Below are 27,198 nucleotides of genomic sequence, written 5' to 3'. Positions count from 1 at the left end.
CTTGTCATTGCAGTTATTGCACAGCTGAGACAAAAGCTTGAAAAATTACAGAGCAGCAAACTTCCAGAAAGTTTTAGAGTTCCATATGATCCTGGGCTAAGAGCAGGAGCCTTGGTGGTAAGTATATTCTGAGTTTCTGAAAATCCTTTTTAAAAAAAGTGTATTTGCAAGTATGTGTCATTTGGTAAAAAATCTTGCTAATATGTCTAAAGGTCTTATTTCAGTGTGAACATGATGCCATTTCATGGACTCAGTAAGTTTTTCTTCCCAGAGCTATTACAATTTTTCTAAGTGTAATGATATGCCACTGTGTGCTACAAAAAATGCAACCCATGAAATTCTAATCATTAAATGGCAATTGTAATTTTTCCATTAGTTTAATCCAGGATATGTAGTGAAAGGAAATTGGATCATGCATTTGCTATGCAAAATGAGGTGTGGGTAAAGAGGCACAGTGAAGATCCTTGGAGTCACTTGATGTGCAGCAAGGACCCCACAAGAAAAGAATCCCTTGATTTTTCTCTTAGCCAAGGACCATCCAACTTAAGGAATTGCTGAATAGCCAGGTACTCATTTGGATATTAGGTATCATATGGCCATGTTTCTGTTAAATAAACCTGTGCCTTGGTAAACAGGCTATAGGCTCATCTATCTTCAAACTGAGAGAATTAAACACTTCCCAGTTGTGCATGGCTGAGGTACTAGTCTAAACCAAGTAGGAGAAGCAAAATCAGTGTGTTTCTAGAAAGTTCAAAGATTTAAAAACTTCTTTCCTTTTTCAAACCAAGGATGGTAAAAACTGTTTTGCTTTAAACTGCAGGCTCAGAACTTCAGTTTATGAAATGTGAATATTCTAAAATACTCATCTCCTATGTCATCTCTCTCTATCAGCTCTCAAACACTAATGTGCAGTTGCTTATTTTTTTATTTTAGATGGCTTTATTGTACATAGTAATGTTCAGCCATGAATCAGGAATTCCAGAATAGAAAGTATTGCATACTGCAGTTGTATTAGCCATAATTACTGGAGAAAACATTTGAAGTAATGCAGTTTAACTCATAGCAATGCTGAATTTATCAAGATTAAAAATGTAATAAAACTAGGGAATTAATTTTCTTATTTTACGAATTATTATGTTACATTAGTTTTAAAAATGCCATTTTCTCCATGAATTTGACCAATTTGCTAAGGGAATTGAGTCAAACAATATGGAATGTAGTTGCTAGGAGTCACAAGGGTGGATAATGTGGTAAATTGCATTGGACAATGATTATGTTCTGTTTTTGCAAAGCACCTATTGAAGTCCTGTTTTGAGGGTCCATATTTGCCAGTTTTGTCAGGATCTCTATTCCTAATTAAATCTGTCTAAAGCAGATTTACATGCCAAATCCAGTTTTGGAGAGTCAAGGTATGCTTTTTCCTTTATCATGGGCAGTGGTTAAAAGTTATGCAGGTTCAGTAAGGCAATTGAACACTGTTTCTTACATGTACTTTCAGTGTGTTTTTTGTGGTATAATTGATTGGAAGTTGATAAACTATTCTGTAGCTGCTGTGTAAAAAGGTTAGTTGTGTTGACATTGGAGTACAATGGCTAGCAAGCAATAAATGTGTCTTTCACAGATAGAAAAATGTAAAGTAATGGCATCTAAGAAGAAGCCCCTCTGGCTTGAGTTTAAATGTGCAGATCCAACAGCTCTGTCAAATGAAACCATAGGCATAATCTTCAAACATGGAGATGACCTCCGTCAGGACATGCTTATTTTACAGGTATGATAGCTAAAACATATAAAGTGAATAATGTGAATATTTTAAAATATTTTAACATAGTTTTCCTTTTCGAAAGTATATGTACCTTATCTTTACTGTCCATATGAAATATGAGGTTGTCTTTTGTTTTTTAAACTGTGTATGGCAAGGTTCTTATCAACATTGGATCATCTTTCTTGTACCGCAGTTTCTTGTGTTACTGTTTTGTGGATTAATGCCAATGGGATGGGGAAAGAGGAAAGGAAGAGCGAAAGCAAGAAAACTTGTGGGTTGAGCTAAAAACTGTTTAGTAAGCAAAGGAGAAGTGGAAGAAAAGAGAAAGAAAACAAAACAAGTGATGCTAAGGCAGTCATTCACCACATCCCATGGGTAGACCAGTGTCCAGCCAGTTCCTGCACAGGGGATGGTTAACCTACCTAACCCCCTTCCTCCCTCTTGTATTGCTGAGCATGGAGTATTACTTTGGTTGGTTTGAGTCATCTGCCTGGCTGTGTCCCCTCCCAACCTCTTGTGCCCTCCCTGATCTAGTCACAGCGAGGCAGAGTGAGGAACAGGCAGCACTGACGCTCAGCAAACACTCTTTAGCAATAGCTGGGACATCAGTGTGTTCCCAGCATTGCTTTGGTCACCGGCCTAAAACTCAGCACCATACAAGCTGCTCTGAAGAAAATGAGCTTCATCCCAGCTAGACCCAGTCCATACTGTAACCCTGTTTTTTCCTGCCATGTGCCATACATCACATCTGGGTGTTCTAGAGATGGAATCTTACTTTGTGAAAGATGGCCTGTTTTTCTGATGAAGCGTTTTTATCATTTATTTATGCAATGGGTGAAGTTAAATGAAAAAGAAATTGGTAGGTAGCATTACTGTAGTAATATTTCAGTGATTGTTATGAAAACTGGTTTGTTAGTACTTTTGGGGATATTTATGGGGAAAAATGGACGTCCTTACTAATGTATTCAACCTCACAGCATATGTAGAAATTATACAATATATTTATTAATACTTTATAAAGGGGTAGAGATTGCCCAGTCACAGGACAGATGAGGAAGTACAAACCCTGGTTCTGTAACTGATAATCTTGAATGGCTGCACACTTTCTGTATTTGTCTCTTAATCTGTCCAATAGCCATGTAAATTTAGCCCCATCTCAGAAATCTGGGTAGTGTTATTTGTATGAGTAATACGTAACATTCAAATAATCTGAAATAATTTAGCATATACTTTTTTTTTTTACTAGATTCTTCGAATTATGGAATCCATTTGGGAAGCAGAATCCTTGGACCTCTGTTTGTTACCGTATGGTTGTATTTCTACAGGGAACAAAATAGGTATGTGATCACACTGTAATTAGAAATTCAAAATATCATATTTACCAAAGTTGTGTATGGGAGAACTATTCTAATATGTACTGTAGTCCTAAGATAAATAGAACTTTATTACATCGTCTGTGAGCAGCCTTTGCGTCTTGGCAGTGATTTCTGCCCTTCTGATGAATGTCCTTGAGCTGCTGCACCAGCTTAACTGTGATTCCTGTGCAAGTCCAACTGCTTGGGTGGTGCTGCAAGTTTCTCTTTAATAACAATATTTAATAGGAAACAGTGGTGAAAATGAGTGACATTCAAGATGTGTTTTAATGTGTTGATAAGAATGAAACAGAGAAAAGAGCAAAACATCTACATTTTTTCCTGACGTGATGATCTATTTTTCAGAATTCATAGTGAGAGAAATTAAGTAAGAAATCCCAGTAAAATGAAGAACTCTTTTTAATATACATGTGTAATGCACTTGCTCTCTAAAATCCATTGGCAAATAAAATTTCAGCATATCTCAGTAACACAGGAAACTCAAACTCACTGATAAAATACCTGGTAGTGTGACATAAGAGGGTTTCCTTTCTCCTAATATAAATGTTTTAAAATTGAATAATACATATCAATAGAATTTTAATAATAAAGGAAATGGAACATTGTAAATCAGAATACTAATTAAATATAAGGAGGATTGGGTTTTTTTTTCCTCTTCTAGATGTGGTAAAATAAACCTAATATTTTAGAGAGATTTTTAGGATTTTGTATGATTTTGTTTAAAATCATCTTAAGGCAGTGTAATTTATTGAAAAAATGAAGAAAGAAAGAGAAGTTCTGCTATTGATCCCAGCATTCTCATATTCAAGCTACAGACTTAATTATTCTTTCATGAATTCTTAATTGATTCCCCATTCCTTTGTCTCTTTAAGGAAATAATTTCTTATTTTCCTGTATGGATGGAAGAGATGTAAGAATTTAGCCTCCTTTTAGCACCACAGTAGAGGCATGGTTAATCATGTAAACACTCCTGCTTGGCTTGCTGGGAGTACCTGCAGCCTAAATTAGTAATACCCAATATTGGACACTTTGATGTAGAGCTTTTGCTTGTTTGGAACAAAACCAAAGAGTAGTGGCATGCAAATGTTCTTTCACAATATTCACACGCAGTCTTCTTACAAGCTTCTTCTTCCCTCCCTCCTAATATTTCCATGGAACTTGGGCAGTTTCTGTGTATTGGCACAAGGACAGTATCCCATGCTACACTGAACACAGGTGTCTTACACCTGGGGCTGGCATCCCCTCCCTTGTAGGGCTTTCTCAGTCTGTTAAAGACATCTGCATTCGGTGCAGTTTGTAATTTTGGAAACATGTGTCCTCTCCACTGCTGCTGCCAAGTAGACTTCTGCTCTATAGGAGGAATTTTCTTTTTTATGTATCACTAGTAAAAGATCATACCCTGTTCTCTTGCCCTTTGACACGTCTGTATGTTCCTAGCTCTGCGAGACAATTATCACTACTTACTGTGCTGCATTCCTGCTGAATTTCAGGGCAGTTCAAGCTGGCTCTTAAAAAATCATCTGCTTTAGTACCACAGATCCCCAGAAACACATCACATAGTGCATTTACTGCTGCACTTCCTCCCAGCTGAGAACCTCTGTCCTAGTTAGAGAAGATGCCTCCTGCGCCAGCTCTGCGGCCCTGGAATCAAGGAGCTGTTGGCCGGTAGAGGGAGATTTCTGAGCACAGGCAGGGAAAACCTTTTCAACAGCTGGAATGTGATCTGGAGCTCACTCCCGGGAGGAAAACAACAACTTGGCAAGCACGGACCAAAATACAGAGCTTTTTAGTTTGGTGGTCTTGACAGTGGGTTTCAGAGGTCATATTTCCACAATAGTTTTATTACAAACAAATCCAGGCCACTGTCAGGACAGAAGAGATACCTTCAGGGAGTATTCAGCCATGGATTCAGTTATGAGTGGAAGGCAGGAAGAGATTACTGCGTTGTTATTCTGTGACTGAAAAGTTTGCACATAATGCAGTAATTTCAAAAAGGAAAAAGAAATAAATTGATCTGTTTCAGAGTCAAACTGAAACAAAGTCAGAAACTGCTTTGAATTGCTTTGAGGAGAAAGGGATATTTTTCTTTGCTTGCTCATCTCTGAGCTGGACCTGAAGCTAGAAGACACTGTTGAACTTGAACCAGAGGAGGAAAATAAAATATTTCCAATTACCTAATAACCTCAGCTAAAATCTGACTTCCCCCCCCATGCACGTATGCCCAGTCCAAGGGCAGACTGCATTTGCTAGTCTTGGCTACAGTGTAGAGTTGTGTTGCAGCCTCTGTTCCTGCATTTCCCTCTAGCTTCCCATACATCACATGCTGTGTTGTCATGGACAGTATGAGACTTTGTTTCTGCACCACGTTGCTGTGATGTGCCAATTTGCCTTGGCGAGGGTCTGTTCAGTTTTGGGACAGACCTGTGAGCCCTGACAGCCAGAGCTTTCCACCAGCAATCTCATTACCATTCCTCACTGTGTACTGGTATTTCTGAACTTTTCTGTGTATATGAACACTGAAGCTTAAGTTGGATTTACTGCAGGATGGCCAGCTCTGTTCCTCTGCCACAGCCCTGGCAACACTTGCATCCCTAGACTGCTGCAACACTGAAGCTTTTCTTCAACTCCTCATATTTGTGAAGTTGGAGAGAAGCTGCAGAGAATGTGAATGGGGCTCAGGACAGGAGCAGTTTCTCTCCTGGGGAAATGCCTTATGCAGAGGGTCCCCACTCATCATGTAATACTTTCCATTATAAAAGAGGAGGATTTTAGGATGCCAGGCTATTTGTGAGCTCTGGCTGGTTTGAGCTGGAAATGAACAAGAACCTTGCTTGTAAAATGAATGTCTGCTCACAACCTATGAAGTTCTGTAGTCAATTTTAAAACTCAGTTTAAAATTTAATTTTGCATATTTTTAATATGCTCTGATATAAATTCAATAACTTCTTCTAACTTCTTCCTTACTTTCTCTAGGAATGATCGAAATTGTGAAAGATGCTACAACAATTGCCAAAATTCAACAGAGCACAGTTGGGAACACTGGTGCATTTAAGGATGAAATACTAAATCAGTGGCTCAAGGAGAGATGCATGATTGAAGAGAAGGTGAGTTCTTTGAATTTTTAAGTAGGATTTTCAGATGTACCCTACTGATTTAGGAGCATAGAGCCCATATGTTTGTGTTTGTTACTTACAGGAGTTTGAAAAATCCATTTGTTTTCCCTGCACTCAGCTGCAGGTGTCTGTGAAAGAGCCTTAGCATCCAGCTGGCAGCCAGACTCCTGAGAGACAAGATGCTTTTGAAATTACTTCTTTGTCAGTGGAAGTTAGAAGTGATACATGAGGAGAAGATTGAAAGGACATCTAAGAACACTGAAAGTCAGTGTAGTTTTAGAGGATTTAGATACAGTTTTGGGTATTCACAAGTCCTTTGCTTGGGCGGGTCCACTGACCAGCTAGAGCTTTCTGCCAGCTTTTCTTCCTCAGAATGTGTGAGCAACTGTATGCTGCTTTTCTCTGTGCTGAGGGATAGAGCCTGCTCACACAGCTCAGTGCAGGGCTGTGATCCTGATCTCTGCTGTGCAGCAGTGTGTTTTATAAGACAGTTTGTCTAACTGCTGATAGATACATGTCAACAGAAAGGTACATAACTCTGAGAATTATTGCATTTAGTGTCTAGCATTGAAGCATTTGTCAACTCTAAGATTTATTTTTAGTTTCAGGCAGCTGTGGAAAGATTTGTTTACTCTTGTGCTGGATACTGTGTGGCAACCTTTGTACTTGGAATAGGTGACAGGCACAATGACAACATCATGATTACAGAAACAGGTGGGTTATTTTGTGAGAATTTCATAGAAGTATAGACTGTCTATACTTAACTAGATTTATTTTTCATTTTAATAAATAAGGCATTTAACAATGAATGAAGAGACACAATCCAGTTCTGTCGGTCTTGCTTACATGTTCAGGTCCTCCTGTGACATTGAAATGTATTGTCACCCCTGTTGGCCTTCATACAGGCTCTAGATATTATCATTAATAATGCCATTATTTTTCAAGGAGCAGTTTGATACAAACTAAGTCATGAGGAATGTAAAACAATGTTTTTTAGTGTCTACATCTAAGATCTAAACACCAGAAAAACTTCATAAAGCAGACAGCTGATGATGTGTGGATGTGGTTCTGACAGAATTCAGTGGAACTGTATGTCAGAATTCAGATGTTTTCACTTCTGAGGAACATAATTGCTTTATGTGTTGTAAAAAAATCCTAGGAAATAATTGTTCATGGAGTGTATTGGTTTTGCTGCTAAAGTCTGGGGAAAGTTGCAATCCTTCTGAAGAAACCCACAATTTTTTTGTACTATAAACTTTGGGAATTGTTTCTGTAGCTGCACATTGTTTCATACTAATTTTACTTACCTATGGAAGTCCCGGGAAGGACACCAGAACAAGCAGTACATATGAAGAAGTTTTTTTTTGTCTAAGGAATTCACTTTTAGTTTCATGATCCTCTTACTTCATAATTAGTCTTTAGGAAAATTAGGAAAATAGGGCTTAGTTAGAAGGCTGGATATGTAATATTCATCATATTATAGCTAAAATTTTACCAGTTGAAGGCTAGAGAGAAGTACCCTGAAGGCAGAAATTAGCTAATTGAAGACTACAGTAAAAAAGTTCAGCAGAAGTCCTTGAGGAAAAGACAACAAAGGAATGCTTTAATTTCAATATTATATATAATATAATGCAGTGTTAGTTCCTATAGGCAGAACATGAGGCATAGGTCAGTAGACAGGGAAGCAGAGAAGTGTTATTCTGCTGTGCTCAGGAGCAGGTTTGCCTTTGAGTCTTTTATGGGGGCTATCTTAAGCCTGAGAAGCCAGAAGGATGTCAGTCTGAGAGGTCTGCAGGGAGTCAGATTTGGTAGGTTGGGGGAACTTGGAAGCTGGCTTAAAATAAGGATGTTCCACCTACAGATCACTCCTGAGTATCATCTTACATAATTCGATGTTTTATCTTTTTTTATACGTGTGTTTTTAAGTAACCATATTCTTTTATCCTTAACCTGGCTGCCAGGGAAAGTAATGAAGTGATCTGAAGAGTAGCAGCAAATTCCAGTCCTGTAGGTGTAGAGATCCTTAAAAGGGAAGTTTTTCATTGCTTTTGTGGGAACTGATACCCTGCTGCTCTCTCAAAGCTATCAAAAGGGTGACAATACAGAGTTACTCTGCACATACAGAGTGGTTTAGAAATTGCTAAATGCAGGTCTGTGAGGAAGAAGCATGTTGTAGTCAATGACATATGCCAAGGAGATGGGTAGTACCAGAATCCCATGGGTATTTGAAACACAACCCTCAAGCCTTTTCCGTGTAGTGATGCCCTGATTGTTATGGATCTGAGGCACAGGCTTTCCTTGGTTGATTTTTTAAAAGCTGTGAGTGTATGTTTAGAAAATACAACAGCTCTGCTGGGTTTTTAACAACTGCCAAAGATAAATAAAAAGTAATTTTGCCAAAAGGACAGAATTATCTATTTCAAGAAAAAAAAAGAGAGATAATTGTCTTTTCTGCGAACTAAAGAGTGATCATATATACCAAAAAAAGAGGGTTTGGAACTACTGTAAATACAAGTAAGTGTTCTTGGCATTTTATTGCATTTGAGTGTGACTCTGACTTCTTCTCTTTATGAAGGTAACCTTTTCCATATTGATTTTGGCCATATTCTTGGGAATTATAAAAGCTTCCTTGGAATTAATAAGGAGAGAGTTCCTTTTGTGCTGACTCCAGATTTCCTGTATGTCATGGGGACTTCCGGAAAGAAGACAAGTCTCCATTTCCATAAATTTCAGGTAAAAGAATGAGTATCTAGCTGCAAATCAATTAAGCAATGTTTTTTGTATCCTCTGAAATGAACATTAGTGCCTTGGTTTTCAAAGATCTAGGCTCCTTGGCATTATGTTAGTAAAATGTAATGAATCATAATACAATTCTGGGATATTTTAAGCCCAACTAAGAGCAAAAATTATTTGTAGGATTATGGGAAATAGAATTCAAACATCCACAAAGCCACATTGAAAAGCTTGTTAGCAGCAGACCAGATAAGCAGTGCTTTCATTGTTTCTTATCTCGATTGAAAATACTTTGCAGAGGGCTTCAGTGCTTGTGAAATTAGAGGAAACTCATGGCACTAAGCAGAGCCTCTGTATAGTGCAAGCAGGTGTGAGGCATTCCTCAGCTGGCTTTACTAGTGATTCCCTACTGATTCTGCTCTCGAGTTTTAGTGATCAGACTGCTGCATCTGAATAAAAATCTGTAGTGACCCTAAGCTGTGTCAGATGCTGGTTTTGTGAAATGGATGGATAGATTTTAACTCTGAAAGAAAAGAATGGTGTTAAAAAATCTATTCAGTTGCAGCTTCTATTTGAAATTGAGCACTTCCAAAACAGTTGTGATTATTCAAGCAACTGTAGGACCTGGGCAAAGAGGGAGCAAAGCAAAATGCTGTTCAGTGTGTTTAATGAAGTGGTTGAGAGCATGGCTAGTCTGAAGTGAATGTATGTCTGCGCTGTTATTCCTTGGTCATCTTTAGAGGCTTCAAATAAGTGCCTGATTTAGAAAGCAGGTTCCTTACAATATCGAAAAAAAAGTCTCCTGCAGAGTGTGAGTCAAAGCAAAAGCCTAACTTTTATGTTCTGGATTTGCTGTGGGTGAACCAGTCCCAGTCAGGAGTCTGGTTTTCTAACCTGAGTACCTAATTAAGATTCTCACTGTTGGATGGTGACTATGTCCCTTTGAACATATACATGACTATATAGCAGATCTGGGTCCTACACACACACCTCCTCTCCCTTGCAATTGTCTATGATGAACAATGTGAACTGTCCTAAGATAAGAACACCAGGTGGGTCCTCGTTGTAACTACTTTAGCACTTGTATCTCCGTAAGTGACCGGATCTCAGCACTTTTACTCACTCATACAAAAGTGAGTGTTCCCCATTTAACAGCTGGACATACCCTGCAGGTGTCCCTGCCAGGGGTGGAAGCTGCCTGCAGCCTCGGGAGACCAGTTTGCCCAGTTGGCCCAGTTTTTATACCCTTTTGCAGGACAATGTATACCAAAATCAGAGGATGTGTACCAAAGTTGATCACAGTCATCGCTGCTCCCCCATCTCTGGAATGCATTCATTATGTGAGCATCCAGACAGTTCCTCCTGCAATTCCCACCTGGTATTCTTATCTTAGGACAAATCACATTGTCCACCAGAGACAGTCACAAGGGAGGGAGAGGGGGTGTGTGTAGGGGGAAAGGACCCACAAGAAGACCCAACTATCTTTTCATTGAAGTCACTGCCCACACTTCTGAAAATAACTGAAGAACCAAGTGCAATATTTGAGTCTTCACTTTGCAAGGACTAGCTTTATCACAGTGCAAATGTTTTGAAGGGGGCTTGTAGCTCAAAAGATTTAAGGATGGGAAGGGGATGCTGAGCCCATGCTCTCAGAGAAGCCTGTGAGCTGTGCTGCCTACGGGAATGATGCTGTTGCTGCAGATGTAGCCATGTGCAAGTGAGGGGCTGAAACACCACTCTCGGGTGTGTTGTTTCAAAGAAGACCTCTTTTCTGGAAGCAGAAAATAGTTCAAGTGTGAAAGTGGACTTTCAAACAGAGTTGAAAGACCTGTTGATGTCTTCAGTGAATTAAAGTTGTGTTCGTATATGTGGATCATCTGGCTCTTTAGGGAATATCTGACCTTTACTTCAGCAGCCCAAATGCCAAAAGCAATTGGAGGTGATTTTGGTCTCAGCTTCTCTTCAATATGTCATGCCTCCATCACCCTGTCTTGGATTTGACTAATACACATTTTGTTACTCTGGTACTAATTCTAAAATTAATTTCTAATTTCATCCCACTAATGCAGACATTTTAGGAATGCTGTGATAGCGCCACTGTCATTTCCGTTAGTGTCATTAACCAGATAAAAGGTGATTAATGTGCCTTGCCTTAGTGAACTGGGACCATGATATGTGACCTGGGCATTTTAAGTGAGATGATTTAGGCACGGGCAACAATAAACTCACCAAAAAATATAAGTTCATGTACAGTTATGCTGCAATAGCTACTGTTTATAAACCACTGTGGTAGTACAATAAAAGGCTTTTCCATCTCAAAGACCAGTAAAAAGGAAGTTAAAATACTTTCATACAAGCAAAACAGTAACATAGAGCAAGATCTGCATGACATATTTTGCTATAAAAAGGTATGTGTTAATTACATGGCCAGAGTAAAAAAAATAAACAAAATTATAGTTTCACTTTTCAACTAACTTGTTTCATTATATTTCCTAATACTGAGACATTCATTCAGCGTGCCTGCTGACTCATTCATGTATTAATGGAAAAGTCTCAGCATTTATCCTTCATTAATTTTTAAGAGCATCTCTCATTATTTTGTACTTCAACTACATTAAAAGAGGTTGTACTTCAGAAGAATCCTTTGTTTTTTAAAGGCTTTGGTGTTTTTAATAACTTAAAATATCTACTTTTTAAAAATTTTATTTCTCTGTTACTGATTAGACACAGTCCATACAGATGTAGCCAAGCTCATACTACAGGCGCCAGAGGAGGTTAAAATGACAATTAATTTTGTCTGGAATTCACTGCAGAAGAGTATAGTTTGTTATTAGTGAACTTCTGAGGCTGTCAGTGGCCTGGCAACCTTTCTGGAACTAGCAATGAAGCTCCTTTCAATAGAAAGTTCTTAATCTAAATTTTGTTTCCATTTTTGTTTGTGTCCATTGTGATGATTTAATGAAAATTCGAGGCCAGAGGTTATTAATGACATCACAGAAATGCTTAGTAGGAAGCACTATTTGATGGGGTTTTGTCCTCATTGCAAACATATATTTAAGCATAACTTAATCCAAGAAGGTAAGTATTTTTCTCTTTTGTCTATGAATTTTTCAGCTGCCTTAGTACTGCCCAGATTTCTCTTGCTGTGTCGTATGTGGTGGCATTTCCTTTCCAACCTTTGGCTGAAACCCATCAACTCTCTTACTCCAGTGAACACATAACTTTTTCACTTCTTACTTTTAGAAACCCATGAGAAAGCCTCATCTGAGATCTTCGTAGTCTTTTTTGTGCTTTGTCCACCTACCTAATAATAATTTGCCTAAAATTATCTTTGATAGTTCTTGTATTAAATTTTTTGCATTAAATAATGCATTCTTATTCATTATATTTAATTTACTGAATTTTTTTCATTACTCTGCTGACTTGGTAATACAGAGATACAAATTCTTCTATTTCTTTGCAAAATCTCATCTATTTGATTGTCAAACAAAGGTGATAGAAAACTGAAGGGTAGACAATTCATCATTGAAAAATACTTACTTGGAATATACTGTACAGGGAAGAGATGTAACAGAATTTGGACACTTTATATTACAAAAATATAATATCCCAAAATATCCCAAAAATATAAAATATCCCAAAAATGCCTGAATTTTAGGATAGTAGTATTTAGGACAGTTTCAAGCTCTCAGAATAATTATTCTTTATCGTTTATTGGACAATGGGATTTTGGTTTCTCCTCAGCTCCTCTCATCTTGCCTATGGCTTTAGATTAGTTAGCAGCTTTCTTCTTAATCCCAGGGTAAACATGCACATATCCTTGACACATACAGACTGTCTGTGTTATTTTTGGTTCTCTCTGCCTCTCCCAGAAGTGTAAAAACTCGTTTTCTTGGAAGATCCTAATTCAAAACTACATTAAGTTCTTGTCTGAATAAATAAGTGTAACAGGCAGATGCAGATTTTTCAAATCTTTTGAATTCCTAGAAAGACTGCCTTTGAGATGCAGTGATGCCAGGTTCTTCTTGACTGCATAATTGTTTTTCTATCTCAGACACCCAGAGCAGTGAGATGCATCATCCATACAGAAATGTAAAACCTTCTTTGGTGTAACTGTAAAGAGCTTTCATCCCTTTCAAAGGGAACAAAACACAGACTAACTCTTGTGACAAGATTTCCCTGTTTGAAGTTGATAATGCATAAGTAAAATTTCTTTTTCTTTTTTTTCTTATTTTTCCCCTGGTGTCATGGAGAGAAACTATTCCCTGTGATAAGATGATGGTGTTTTCTGTTGTAAATTGTACTTTGACCATTGCAGTTTATCTTCTGCTTTGCTAGAACTAAACTAGCATTGGAGTTCATAAATATGATCTTATTTCAGGACAGAATTTTTTTGGAAACAGAGTGAAAAATTTAAGTTTCCAGGCAATAGGAAAGAAAAGAAATCGTACAGACAGTTCTTCAATACATCATCTTCCTTCCTTAATATCTTCCTGACCTGTCTGGTTGGGTGTCCTGGTGTTGCTCATGTGAACAGTGATAGATGTTAAGATTATTTGTGCATATCTTCCTGTTTCAGAGGACGAAAAAACCCACACAGTTTGTTAAATAAAAAAAAAAAAGCATTCTAGAGGGCTGATGGGATTTGATGGAAGTTTACATTAAAATATTTAGATTTCCTAAGAATTCTTCGATAAATTAATATACAGTTGTGGAAAGGTTAAATTGAATATTTAATTGGGTAAAAATTAGCATTGCTTCAGCTTTGGTTTCATTAATAACAACCTTCATGGAGATATTTTTCATGTTTTTACATTACTGCATTGCAGGCCTAGTTTCTACCTGATTGATGATTGATGTCTTTTTTGCATTGTTCTTATTTCTAATAGTAAATGAGTAATAAATTTAATAAAAGAAATAATTTCAGCTTATATGTTAGTCACTTATCATTAAATATTATTTTTAAAAAGCATTGCATGTTTTTCCAAGCTGTAGATATATCATTCTTCTAAAGATTATGTTGTTAAGCATAGATTATTTATACATGGAAATGAAAATGCTATTAAAAAAAGTCTGTGGAATCCAGTTTGACAGTACATAAAGATAGAAGTCCTACAGCAAGGCAGAGTGCCTGAAGACTAGAACTGTCAGCTGGAAATATTTCTTAGAACACCAGGCCTGAAAAATCTTCCTCGTTAAATAAACCGTCACCACTGCGAAGTTAATAGACATCTACACAAAATGAAGAGCAGTCCCCTGCTTCATCCAGTATCACTTTCCAGCCATGGTCTTTAAATGGGAACATCCCAGTTGGAAAGGAAGACAATGACTTATTGCTGTATCTTTTAACAGCCACAGGAGATTATGTGGCAAGGAAATTAATTTGAGATCTTGGTGAAGCTGAGGTTTTTAGTGATTAATGTATGGTTAGGAAGAGCTGTTGCTTTGTACACCAAAACAGCACTCGTTGCCCCAGCGTGGGGGGATGAATGAAATCACACTGAACACCAGATGCAGAGGTGAGCAAGTCATGTCTCTGCTCAGGTGAGTGACTCTGTTGGGTCTCCTCCCTCTGACACGAGTGACTGAACAGCATTGGTTAATGGGAGTCCCGTGAAATTCCTGCCCCCGTCCCTCTCGGCTCTTCTCATTAATTAACAAAAAACTCTTCTCTCTCGTAGGACATATGTGTGAAGGCTTACTTAGCTCTTCGACACCACACAAACCTGCTGATCATCCTGTTCTCCATGATGCTAATGACTGGAATGCCCCAATTAACCAGCAAAGAAGATATTGAATATATCAGGGATGCACTGACAGTAGGGAAAAGTGAAGAAGATGCCAAAAAGCATTTCCTTGATCAGATAGAGGTTTGCAGAGATAAGGGTTGGACTGTGCAATTTAACTGGTTTTTACATCTTGTGCTTGGAATCAAACAAGGAGTAGAAAAGCATTCTGCTTAATATTTTATGTAAATTAGCTGTGGGTGTGAATAAGAGGTTAGTGAATCTACATGTTATTTATGAATTCTGAATAAATGAGCAATCAAAATAGCCTTTACTTTGCTGGCAGCTTAAATGGATCATCTAAAAAGGCGAGGACTTTGCCCCTCCAGAAGATCTTCCTGCAGTTAATTTTTTTTTTTAATTTTTAATGACACTTCAGGTTGCTGGATGAATTCTATTAACCAGTTGCTTTGCTGATGTGGCCTGCATTTTTCATGTTTTCTTTAGTAATAATTTCAGATAAATATGAGGAGCTTGAGTAAGATGGTAAACTACAAATCCCCTGTGACATTACCTTAATTGTTCATGACAGTCAAGTCCTTCAAAACCAGAAGAATTTACTTATAATCTATGGTTATAGTAAAATCCCTGTAGGCAGCCCATGCCTGTCTCAGGATGACTTACACTCAAGTGTTCTTAACCAACACCCTTCTCTTGTCCCTTCCTCAACATTTGTCCTCTCTGGACTTTTACTATGTTGTCAATAGAAATACCACTGGAGGAAATGGCCTTACTGTTACTGTAGCCTCCTGACACAGACAACTCAGCTTGACTGTCCTTCCTGCCAGGACAACGTCATAGTTACCTGGAAGTTCCTCAGGTTTGAACATGAAATTCTGAAGGTTTAATTTTGAAAGATTTTTTTATTGTACTTTTTCATGGTGAACATCCATATTATATTACAGATTCTATTCTTACTGTGAAGTTATTAAAATTTCACCTGTATAGTAAAAGCTTTGTAGGAAAAGCAGTGGTAATTCCTTATCCCTCAGAGAAAACTCCTTATATAAAAGTAATTGACATTTGACCAAATATTTGAGAAACCCAAAGTTATTTATTCTTTGGCGATATATTTTCAGGACATACCTAGAAGGAATTAAATGTAATCTTTGAAATTGTGTATATTTTGTTATTTATTTTTAAATTCCTTAAGAGACTATACTACTGAAAAGCTATTTATGAAAGAAAAAAAATCCTTATCTTTAATTCCAATATTTAAACTTAAAAGAGGAGAAAATGGGCAGTGTTAAGTAGAATTTTAACTTTTCTACTGTAGGATGCCTGCAAATCATCAAGTCTACCTATGGTAGGAAAGGAAAAAAGTATAACCTGAATTAGTCTTCAATTTGAATTATTATGGTATACTTCCTGCTAATTGATTTTTACCAAAGAAAGAAGATGGCTTACAATATTGCTTTTTTGCACTTGTGCCCATGTAATTTCTTTCTTTATTGTAGTGTTACATGGGCTTTACATTACATATAAATGATTAACTGAATTTTTAAAATTCTGTTATCATTTGCTTTGATCATTTCTCAGAATAGTTATGATTTTAACTACTGTTACTACTGAGTGCATTCTTGAAGGATTTTTAATAAATGTACTGTAATTGGTGTCTCAGTTATGAGATGTAGCCAATCTATTTTTGAAATGTAGATGTTTAATTGGTTACTGTGCACAACTATTTTTGATGTATATGGTAGACTCTAGTTAAGGAAATCTATAAAGTTAAAATGTAGACTGTTTTGTTGTTCTGCTACATTATTCTGTGCAAGGCTTAAGACCATACTGAAATGTAAACTAAATGGTGAATATTGTCTGTAAAATGATATTTTTAGATTTGTATTTTATAGATCTGAAATAAATGGACATGTTCTATTCATTTGATTATTATTTATGAAAAAGCAGCTTAGCCCAAAATACATGTAAATATTTTTTTATCCAGTTTCTTAAAGACTATTTAATCTCAGTTAGAAATCATATTCAAAGTCCCACTCAGAGGAATTGATTTAGTTCCATATTAATAACTCTGTACGATGTCAAATATCTTAAATTTTAATAGTGTATAGTATTAGAACTGCAGTTATTGTAATTGTAAAATTTGAATAGAATGTTGCCACTTTCTAAGAGCACTTTATTAATTCCTGGTTTGTTCTATAAAGAAAGAAGATTTTAGTAAGTTCCTGGTTTCAAAAAGTAAGTAGATCTACTGCTAAATTTAACTCTAGCATGGGGAAATAAATGCTAATCACAACTTCAAAAGAAACAGCACTCTTGAAGCAGCTTGCATTTGCAGGAAAAAGTGTGTGAGAGATCTGTACCCAGAGGAAAGCAGTTTAGTGCAGGACTAAACTTAGGCTGATGATTTTTATCAGCACTTTACAGTGTGCTATATTGAATTGTATACGTTTGTTACACACATCTGGAGCACCTCCGTGCTGAGCTAATTTGCAGACTCTTCATTGCTTTCCTTGCCCATGAAGCATATGGTTGGGCTGCCTAGGCAGTGCTAGGCTGCCTTGTGTCTTCTGAGTGCTGGATGTTTGCCAGCCTGACTTCTGGAGCTGCCAAATCTCCTTTTTACCTACAGAGCAAGCCCTGTGCTTGTACACAGCTGCACATTCTACAGCTGGTTATCGGTTGGATTTCATGTCCCTCTGGAAAGCTCCACCCACAACTGACTTTGTTTCTGGCAAGCCCTGACACAAGGGAGAAACAGTGCAGCGATGTGGTTTGAGGCAGTGCAGCTTCCAGGTGGAGTGGAACTGCTTTTCAGGTGAGGAGGTGGGCATGAGTACACATCCGCATGTCCCACTGCAGAACGCGGCAGTCCCTGTCTGCAGTGGCAGCTCCATACCCAAGGCCTGGAGAGCTGGAGCTTTAGCATAGACACCACTGCCAGAACAGGAGGCTGAACCAGAATTTCCTGAGTCTTCCAGTGCATAAACACACTGACCCTTCAGAATAGCTGGGTTTTAGGGGCTATAAATCAGGAAATGTAAATCAGTCACTAACCATGTTTTTCAGAGGCTCTAACACAGCATGCAGAGAGGTTTCAATTATCATCATTGTCTCCTGAGTCTTAAGATTATTTTTTGAAAATTGCTTTTAAGGGCTACTTTGTCTTTAAGATGTGTTATATTTGCTTGGTAGCCTAATTCACGTTACTACTGCACCTAACAGTGGAAATTTGAATCTATTCTTGGAGTCAGTTCCTCAGACTTGATTGCGACTTGACATATGCTTTGGCTCCAGCAAGGTCATCAAGATGTTGGTTAGTGATGAGTGTGTCCCCAAGGCTCCATCCTAATTATATTCCAGGACAGGAAGAGAAGTTGAAATGGAGCTAAGATGTACAGCATGATTATATTTAGATCTTCATTGAAAAGACTGTTTGCACTTGTTAGAGGTATTTAATCATCATTACCAGAGTATTTAGCCTCATTTAACATGTTTAACAGGGTTTTTTTTCTAAAATGGGATCAATTCTGCAGAAATACAGATACGAACAACTGGTTGAGAAAAATATCAGTGGAAATTACAACTCTTATATTTTTCATTATAAACCTTTTTCCTGTCTACCAGCAGCATTCTGCAAATCCACATGAGTGCCAGGGATTATGTAGATTACAGACTCTGTGCTGATGACTTTATAATGTAGTTTGTGTAAAGTAGTCTTGAAAATAAGAAATTATTAAAATTAAAATCTGGGATACCAAAACACCTGCAGGGTCCGGTGTGCCCTTTGAGCATCCCAGTAATACTAAAGTTTCTGAAAAGCACTGATGTGCTTTCATGAATCTTCTAATTGCAACTTACACAATGTATGTTAGAAACAACACTCTAGAAATCATTGATTCTCCTGGATAGAGGTCCGCAGGAAGAAATTGCTGCTGTGCTTACCCCACTCTGCATTTTGGAGGCAGAACTGGCCAGAAAAGGTACTAATACATTTCTAAGCTTTGTGGCACACTTAGAGAAAATAAGATTCATGCTGGAGAAGAGAAAGCAGAGAGAAAGAGAAACCTGTTTGTCTGCAGTTACATGGTTAATAACAAGGACTGACCAAAAATAAAAATGACATGGTTATACCCACGTGAGGTTTGTACATACTTATGTCATTAGAGTAAAGGGGAATTGGTGACCCGTTCTAGTCTGCTGATACAAGGAGACAGTCAGAAGGACATGGTTTTTCCTGGCTTTTTGAGCATCAGTAAGTCTCATACCCAGTAAGAGAGAGGCTGATGACCTGCCTGTTCGATAATAAGCAAGTGGACACTTGACAGGAAAAACTTCTTCCTTTCTGCCCTGGGAATGGGGGTTTGTTGTTTCAGAGGGTGCCCAGCAGCATTCGGCGTGGCAAGAGCCCTCCGCAGGCTGGGGAAGGCAGGGAGGCAGCGTTTAGAGAAAGATGCTTCTCAGGTGTTCTCCTGGGGACGCAAAAGAAGAGGCTGTCACTTTGGAAACAGCAGCAGCACTGCCAGGAACATGTGCCAGTTAATTTTAGCTGACAAAAGAGACCTGTGTATGGCAGAAGTGCTGTATGTAGGAAGTGAGAGCACATCCCACATTCGGGTGCAATCACTCTGGTGTTCAGCATTAGGAGTCACTGTTTTTAAGTGCTGGTCACACTCTCAGAGCTGTCTTTGGTCTAGTGTCTATGGCCAGAGTTTACCACTGATCTATTTATTAGGTGCATGAAAAAAAAAAGGGAAAATAATACCCTATAGATAGCAGCATTTCTTTATAAGATAAGCATCAAGTAGATACACAAAGAAAGGTCAAATCTAATGTAATGAAGAATACTCAGGCAAGAGCCCTGAAAGGAGAAGGAGAAAGAAAATAGAAATGTTAATGACCAGTAGTACAAAATAGTTTTAAAACTACTGCTCAGACTTTGTACCAGATCCTCCTTTGCCTTTGAATGTATCTTCCTTTATCAAAACTTATCCTGCAAAAGGCTATGAGGCCTATGAATGTTTCATAACCTAAGAAATCTGCTCCCACAATGCAGTTCCATGATAGAGTTCATTAACAATTCAAGATATGGCCGGAGCTGAATTTAATTCAGTATATTTACAGTTAAATAACCTGAGATTACCCATAACAACAACAAAAGCAAAAAAAACCAAACAAAAACCCACAAACAACAAAACAAAACAAAAGGCAAAGAAACAACTGGTCTAGTGCTTCTTCCCCAAATCAACCAACATGTGTCTGGGAGTGGCATTAAACTCATCACATGAGGAAGTTATTTCCCATCATGATGGAAATGCATTTTTCTCTGAAGCATTTGGAGATGGCCCCTGTCAGGAACAGGATACTGGCCTGGACAGACTCTGATGCAGGATGGCAGATGTTCTGCTCAGCTGTCAGATGTCTGTACAAAAGAATCTTGGTGAAATAAACAGGTCTCCTCAGGAAATGCTCTCTCTCCAGCCAAAGTTATCCTTCATTTTGATGAAGTTCATGACAGGATCTCTCTTTTACAAACCTGCTTCTTTTCCACAGAATATGATGTATTTTCCAAACCTTGTAAAACAGTAATTCTGCCTACCTGGAAGATAAAACACCCAGGAGATCTCAGTAACTTTTAAGAAATCTGAAACCAAACCACTCCAGGCAGGGAACTTTCAATTCAAGCCAATGGCTCGTGCAAAGGCATTACTCTTCATGCCACCACAAACCTTGCGTTCTAGGGAGATGCTAATTAGCTACACATGTTAATTTTTCAGAGGACCATCTTTGGGATTCTGTCATTTCAACAGCACACCAAAGCAAGGGTGAAGAGTGGCTTCTAACAAGACCACAGGCTTGAAGGTCCTGTGGAGATTGCCACCAGCCTTGTGGGGAGTATGTGGCCACTGGGTGCAGCTGCAGCCTTCCCAGGGGAACGGGGACACGGTGACAGCAGTCCTGGCAAACATGGATGTAGAGTCAGGGTTTACGTGCCAGGATGAGCTGTGTGCTCTGAGGCTTTGAAGCAAAGGTAAGCAGACCGAAAACTGTTTGATGACAGATTCTGCCCCCCTCACTCTGAAGCAGATCCCTGATCCTCTGTCTGATGAGGGACTGGTACTGCTCTCCCCTCTTGAGGGCTCTGAAGGCACAGCCAGCACCACCAGCAGGGTTTAGACCTCAGCAGATAAGAGTATGTTACTGAAAGGCCACTTTACAGGATTCATGGCATTTAAGTATGTTATTTATTACTTTGTTATCATTTATTACTTTGTTATCAGGACTATTCAATGAGAATAAATGCAGTTTATAAAATCTAAACTTTCCCTTTTTTTATCAGTAGATAAAACCATAATATGGATGATTATTCCCTGCTGTTGTTGCTCAGGATTTTCAACCTAATTCTTCATTTCTGTTTTCTTGTTGCTGTTGATTGGTCTAAACCCAGCATGGACTGTCCACTTCTTATAGCCAGGAAATGCACAGCTGAATGTCAGCAAAGGAACCAAGTGTCAAAAGTACAGGTAGCTGGAGATGCTGTCAATACCTGCACTGGGAGGAACTTGCTAAAAATTCTCCTGACTCTGAAAACGAAAAAAACATCAAAAGGAATGAAGAAAAGCTGCGTGTATATGCTTCAAGGTGCAAAACACTGGAAGACCAAGCTTTCCCCAGTTTAATGCTCTGTATTTACCCTCCTGATTCCTATTATCAATAGGCTCAAGGTGGAAAAGGAACTTTATAGTGAATACACGTTTGGCTGGAAAAGTGGATAAATCTTAATGCCGTAGTAACAGAAATACAGCCCTTCTCCAGGACGATCAAGACTCAAAAAAAAAAAAGCAATAATGTGCAGTCACAACAGTCTAGTTATCCCAGCTGGTATCATGTGTGCATGCAATACAAAACTCATCAATCTACCTAGTGACATCAGCAACTGGACCTTCTGAGAAGCAAGTTACTTGCTTTACTCTCTGTAAAGCAATACTTCCAAGAGCGCCCTTTAGAATATCATCCCACAAGAGATAGGCCAACAAATATATATATATATATATGGAAGAGTCTTCTTCATAATTGCAATATCCTAATTTACAGCAGCATCAAAGATAAAGCACAAGAAATATTTTTTATTTACAAGATCAAGAGACTATAACCTGAAACTGCATCAGAGGAAAATGATTAAATGCACCATTTTGTCAAAAAGACATAGAAACCACAGTACACCTTGGAACAGGATTTGTTGTAATACAGCAGATGACACATAGTTCACAGAAAGACCTCCCAAATACTTAAAAGGACACCAAAAGCCTTGAAGCACAATTTAAACACTACTAGAAGTAGACAACTTGCTGGCACCAAGGAGAGCAGCACTGTTACAGGGATAGGCTCTGTGAGTATAAATGAGGGCACAAATACCCATACAGCAACATTTCCATTCAAACAGGGAAAAGAAATATTTGCAGATGTCAGAAATTTCACAAATCCACAAAGGGAATGATTTAAAAGACATAAAAGTATGGCATGAAAACAGAGAAGTCTGTAAGAAAAAAAAATATCATGATAGCTGAAAAAAACCCCCAACATTTTGAGAAACACAGATAATTCCTCCCAAACTGCTCAGTGCCTACTAGAAATGAAGAAAAATGAGACCAATGAAACATGGAATCTTTAAGACAATCAATCATTGAGGATGATTTAGGAATGCTGGTTAACTTGCAGAACAACAAAGTATCCTTGGCTACCAAAGAATTTTGGAAGGAAGAGGCAAATTTAGCTCTAGAATATGGACTGCAGAAACAGACTGCCTGGTCATTACAACTAACACACCTCAATGGCTCGCAGAAAGATACTCAAGGGATCTCTCAAATGGTACAAACGGGGGGGGGGAGTGGGCTGTGCACTTCGGTGGCAAGAATGATCAAAAATAGAGACTGTTTTGCTTGTTTAAAACACCAGAACCAGAACTTGAGGAGCTTGCCAATGCCCAGTGCTCCCAACAGAGCACAGGAGGAGCTGGCGGCTGCTCTTTCTTAACTCAGAGGAAACCATTACCTTCTGATAGTTGATTACTATGGTAATTTTTCAAATTCAATCAAAAAAATAGGAGCCACCAATACAGCAAATCAGGCTGTGACAGAGCCCCACAAAGCTCCCGTCTGTGAGGGGAGGGTGTACAGTGCAAGAAACTTTAGTGCACTTTCACATCTATGTATCCCATTTAGTCTCTACAAATTGTCAGATGTAATATGTTTCTTGTTAATTTACCACATACTTTTCCCTAAAATCTGTGGTTTGCAAAGCCTTATACCAGGCTAAAAAAGGAGTGTGTTTTAGCTTGTCCTCAAACAACTGGTTTGTGTCTTGCACTTATCTCAGTGCTACTTAAGTCACGGGAAAAGGGCTCCATTGGAAGATGCAAGCAAATACCTTCTTGGCAGATAAATGGGCTAGAGAGAGTTTATGACCTTGAGAATGTTCATAGCCATGAGTTACCATGTGGCAGTGTTTGCTAGATAAGGGACCTGCAGTGAATTTAGTAAAGCAATAGTCAACAACAAACATCTGAGAAATTTAACAGGTCTGCACAGGGTGGATGTCTCAGACATGCACAACCTGCTCTCCAGATTATTCTTGGCCCAATGGACAGAAAGCTGAGAAATATATAAAAATAGTCAATCATCTGCTAATCAAAGTAAATTAAGGTTGTCAGGACCTTCCTGAACTAAGCAAATAAGCAAAAGCTGTGAGTTGTTTCTAATGCCAAGAATTGTTAATCAACATTTGTTCACTAGAAGACAAGCTATAAATTGTAGCATGTTAAGAGGTGTCAAATCACTTAAAACTTCCAGAAGAAATGTCAGGTTTGTGACAAGAAGTCTAAGAAGATGATCCGTCCTCACAGTAATTGAATCAGCAGAACAATCTAATTTTTATGCTCACAGAAGGGACATACAGGGAAAAAGGAAACACCTTGCTCTTTGTTGTGCTGCCAGCAATACTGAAACCACAAATGAAGAGAAAATGTGTGCCGTATTAGCCAGCCCTGGAAACTTCCTACTTAGCATATAGAAGAGAAAACTCCAATACAGCCAACCCAAGCACAGATGATTTTTCATGTTTTGGCTATAGCTACAAGAACCAAAAGCAACACTTGCTTCAGATGGAAGAGAATATTGAAATGCCCAAGCAAAGGATTATGGTACATTTTGACAATGTTTTTAAGGATAACTCCAGAACTCCTTTGCTTATGAGAATGTGTGGCAAGACACAAGCAATGGATTTTTTTTAAGCAAGGAATAGGAAATTAGAGCCCTCCTTAATCTTTTTTTTCATGTATCTTCAGCTGAGTTGTGAGCAGAGCATGTGTTTGAGAAGTTTTGTTAATAAAAAGCCTGTTTAGTTTAGCTCATCCCATATGGATCTCTACTCCTTCACCTAAATAAAGGCAATAAAATCATGTTTACATTGGGTATTTGCCTTTTTTTTCCTCAAGAGGTAATTTCTTTCATACTCTTGCTAACACTGCTGTGTTAGCAAAGCTTAAGTACAGAGTTGAAAATGTAACTTCAACTTAATACAAATAGTAGATAACCAAGACCATGTTTCCCATAGGCATGGCCTTCCAGGAGAAGGATCTTCAGATGCTCTTGTTGAACAGTGAATGTCCCTGTGGCAAATTTGGGATGGAAATAAGATGAATAAGAAATATATCCCCATTCAAGATAATCTCTGCACTTCTTTGGGAGGTTTGTGATATTGCTGTTTCACAAGGGAAAAGAACAGAGGAGGTGAAATTCCCACAGGGAGTGTCAGGGCTCACATTGCCTTTGATCTCAGGAGCTTTTTGAATTGTACATAAGTCACGTGCCCATTGCAGATAACAGGCAAAGAGGGTTTTGATGAGAACAGTTGCTGCTGCTCTCTGGATCTCTGCCTTCAGCACACCTGGGAGCAAATGAGCTTTAGGTAGCCAGGACAGAACATGTCACTGGGATAGCAGGAAAGGAGGCAGCTGCAGCCAAGATTCAACAGAACATGGAGAGCAAAATTTTGGATACCAAGCTGTATATCAAAATAGCCAGCTTTGTAGGAATCCCACCAATGCCAAATCAGAGTAAATGAGCTCTAGTTCAAGCTGCAACACTGCAGGCTTGCAGGATGGGAGCAGGATGTACTGTACCCAGAGAAAATAGGAGCAACAAGACTCAAAGCTGGAAATTCAAAGCCCACTTCAACCATGTCTTCTTCAGCTCTTGGAAAACAGCCTTGGTAAATCTCTAGTCGCATCATCATGACAATTTTCCCAGATTGTTGGCTAAACAGTATCAGTACTAAATATAGGCTTCTTTGGCATGCCAGAAGGAGCTTGCCAAACATGAAGGAGAGCAATTTGTCCTTCCTGAGAAGACACATGCCACCCTCAGGCATATGATACCGAGCCAGAAACAATTCGCCCCAGAATGGCAAACTGCCCAATACCAGCCTCAGCCTGATGTGTTCCCACACTGCCATAGAATCATACTGGATACTGTATGGAGGATAAGTGGCACTTTCCAGGGCAGTATTTTTTCCCGGGTAAGACTCACTTTTGTAAGAGAACTCACTGAAGTGCAAAGTTAAAAAGTAATGTCATTGTTTTTAAAAAACCTGATCAGGTGTGAATCTTCACACTATGTTTTAAGGTCTTAAACCCACAAATAAGACTATTCCACCTCCAGCTACTTTTAATATCTAAATTTATATATACCAATGGGTCTGTGACAAACAGATTGTCACAGCTGTCAGAGTGGGTCACAGAAATGAGCTGCATTTGAGAGGGAATAGGCTTATTCTTTAAAGAACAGACCTGCGAATAAACAATGGTGAGAGACCTATTTAATGTAATATATGGGTTTACTTTGTTCAGAAAATGAGCTCATCCAGGAAAAAATAATAAAAAACCAATTTTGTGAATCTCTTATGATGGATTATATCCTCTAAACTCAGACAGACTGGTTCAGTTTTTAGTAACTTGGTCATCAACAAGGTCCAAGAACAGGCTTTAAACCAACACAGGAACATGACATTTCCATTTCTTCAGGGCTTCTGATCTTTTTCCCAAGGAAACTAATCAGTTGCAGTCTTACACTGGAAATGGATTATTTACAAAAATGCTTCTGAGCAATAAAATGTCAGACTTCCATCCCACAGTGAAAGCTGGCCAGGCACAAAGGTCTGTAGGCACACAACTACTTAAAAGATCATGACAGAGAACAACAGAGGAAACCACTGAGATCTGGAGAAGGTAGTTGCTCTGATTTATTCCAAATAAAACAATTATGCTCAGAGAGAACCAGAAGTAAGGGAGGAAATCAGCATTGACTGAAGTTAGGTCTACACATACATAAAGGGAAAACTCTCTATAGAGCTTTCCACGTAAGAAGCTACACTAGATATTGTCAAAGAACCATTATTTTTCCAGTTGAAAAGGTGGAGGAGAAGAAGAATCAAGTGCACTGGAACAACAGGAAGGATTTCTGTATTGCTGATTAACTTCATGAGAGAACCACCAATATGTGCTAAGCAAAGAGCTTTGAGCTAGAGAATTTTTTAAATTTCCAACCTACAGCTAGGGAGTATCTTCCACAAACAACAGGTAAGAAGCAATTTAAGAAGTTAGCTAATTATTCATAGGATCATCATCTTTCAGAGGGAAAATTAGAGATGTCTCAAAAGGAGCAAGGAGCAATGGGACCAGCAATTTAGAAGTTTAGGTACCCTTTTGCTGGCTGAGAACTAGTAGCTGCAATTACATTAGCTCTGATGTTTTGAGGAATTGAGAATTATGGCCCCTCCGCTATGGTAAATGCCTTTTGCTAGAAATGGCTTTGAAACTGGCCAGGTGTGGCAGAGTCCTCATGCAGGGCTTGGTCACACCAACTGAGCTGTCCTTGAATCCTGAAAGTGGGGTGCTGCCTTTTCTAACAAACTTCAGTTGAAAATCAGCATAGAGGTGCTCAGAACCAGAGAAGGTGGTGCTCCAGGTAGAAAAGGGCTAGAGAATAAAAGTTTTATGGCTTTGGAGGATTTTTTTCCCCCTTCGCTTGGAGTAGTGAAAGAAGAGATAGAGTTCTGTAGCCTATTTTATATTCTTTAACCTCTCTTGAGCTGTTCCGCTTTAAAACTTCCTTACATGTACCCTGTTTCTTAACTGAGTGCTCTTTGTCTTGAAAACAGCTATTAGGCACTCACCCTTATCTCAAGATGTCCTTTTTACGTTTCATATGAACGAGCTGAATTGCTTGGAATAAAAGTGGCTTTTCTGTCCTACTCTGTCAGGAAATAAAGACATTTCTGACATATAATACCATTTTTTTAAGGATAAAGTCATCTTACTCTGCCAAGGAGACTCTTTTTAAGGCCACAGAATGAAGTTACTCCAAAAATGCACTGCTTTTTATTTATTTTAACACACAGTTTTCAAGCTTTCTGTC

General features: G+C 38.4%; 1 protein-coding gene across 5 annotated transcripts in view; it reads left to right on the top strand.

The window, feature by feature from the left end:
• The window catches only part of PIK3CG (phosphatidylinositol-4,5-bisphosphate 3-kinase catalytic subunit gamma), a 33,611-nt gene extending 16,962 nt beyond the window's left edge, over positions 1-16,649 (top strand). For 4 of the 5 annotated variants that reach the window (XM_017811545.1, XM_017811543.1, XM_017811544.1 and 1 more), the window contains 7 exons: positions 14-117; positions 1,622-1,768; positions 3,009-3,099; positions 6,109-6,239; positions 6,851-6,962; positions 8,824-8,981; positions 14,663-14,944. In XM_017811545.1, coding sequence (XP_017667034.1) covers positions 14-117; positions 1,622-1,768; positions 3,009-3,099; positions 6,109-6,239; positions 6,851-6,962; positions 8,824-8,981; positions 14,663-14,944 — 1,025 coding nt within the window. Of the gene's footprint in view, positions 1-13; positions 118-1,621; positions 1,769-3,008; positions 3,100-6,108; positions 6,240-6,850; positions 6,963-8,823; positions 8,982-14,662 lie in introns of all 5 variants that reach the window. The other variant, XM_017811541.1, reaches the window with a different exon arrangement.
• Positions 16,650-27,198: the final 10,549 nt, after the last annotated feature.

The sequence above is a fragment of the Lepidothrix coronata genome, unplaced genomic scaffold, assembly GCF_001604755.1.
Source record: "Lepidothrix coronata isolate B3197 unplaced genomic scaffold, Lepidothrix_coronata-1.0 Scaffold32, whole genome shotgun sequence".
Taxonomy (NCBI): Eukaryota; Metazoa; Chordata; class Aves; order Passeriformes; family Pipridae; genus Lepidothrix; species Lepidothrix coronata.
This window is presented reverse-complemented; position numbering and strand designations above follow the sequence as displayed.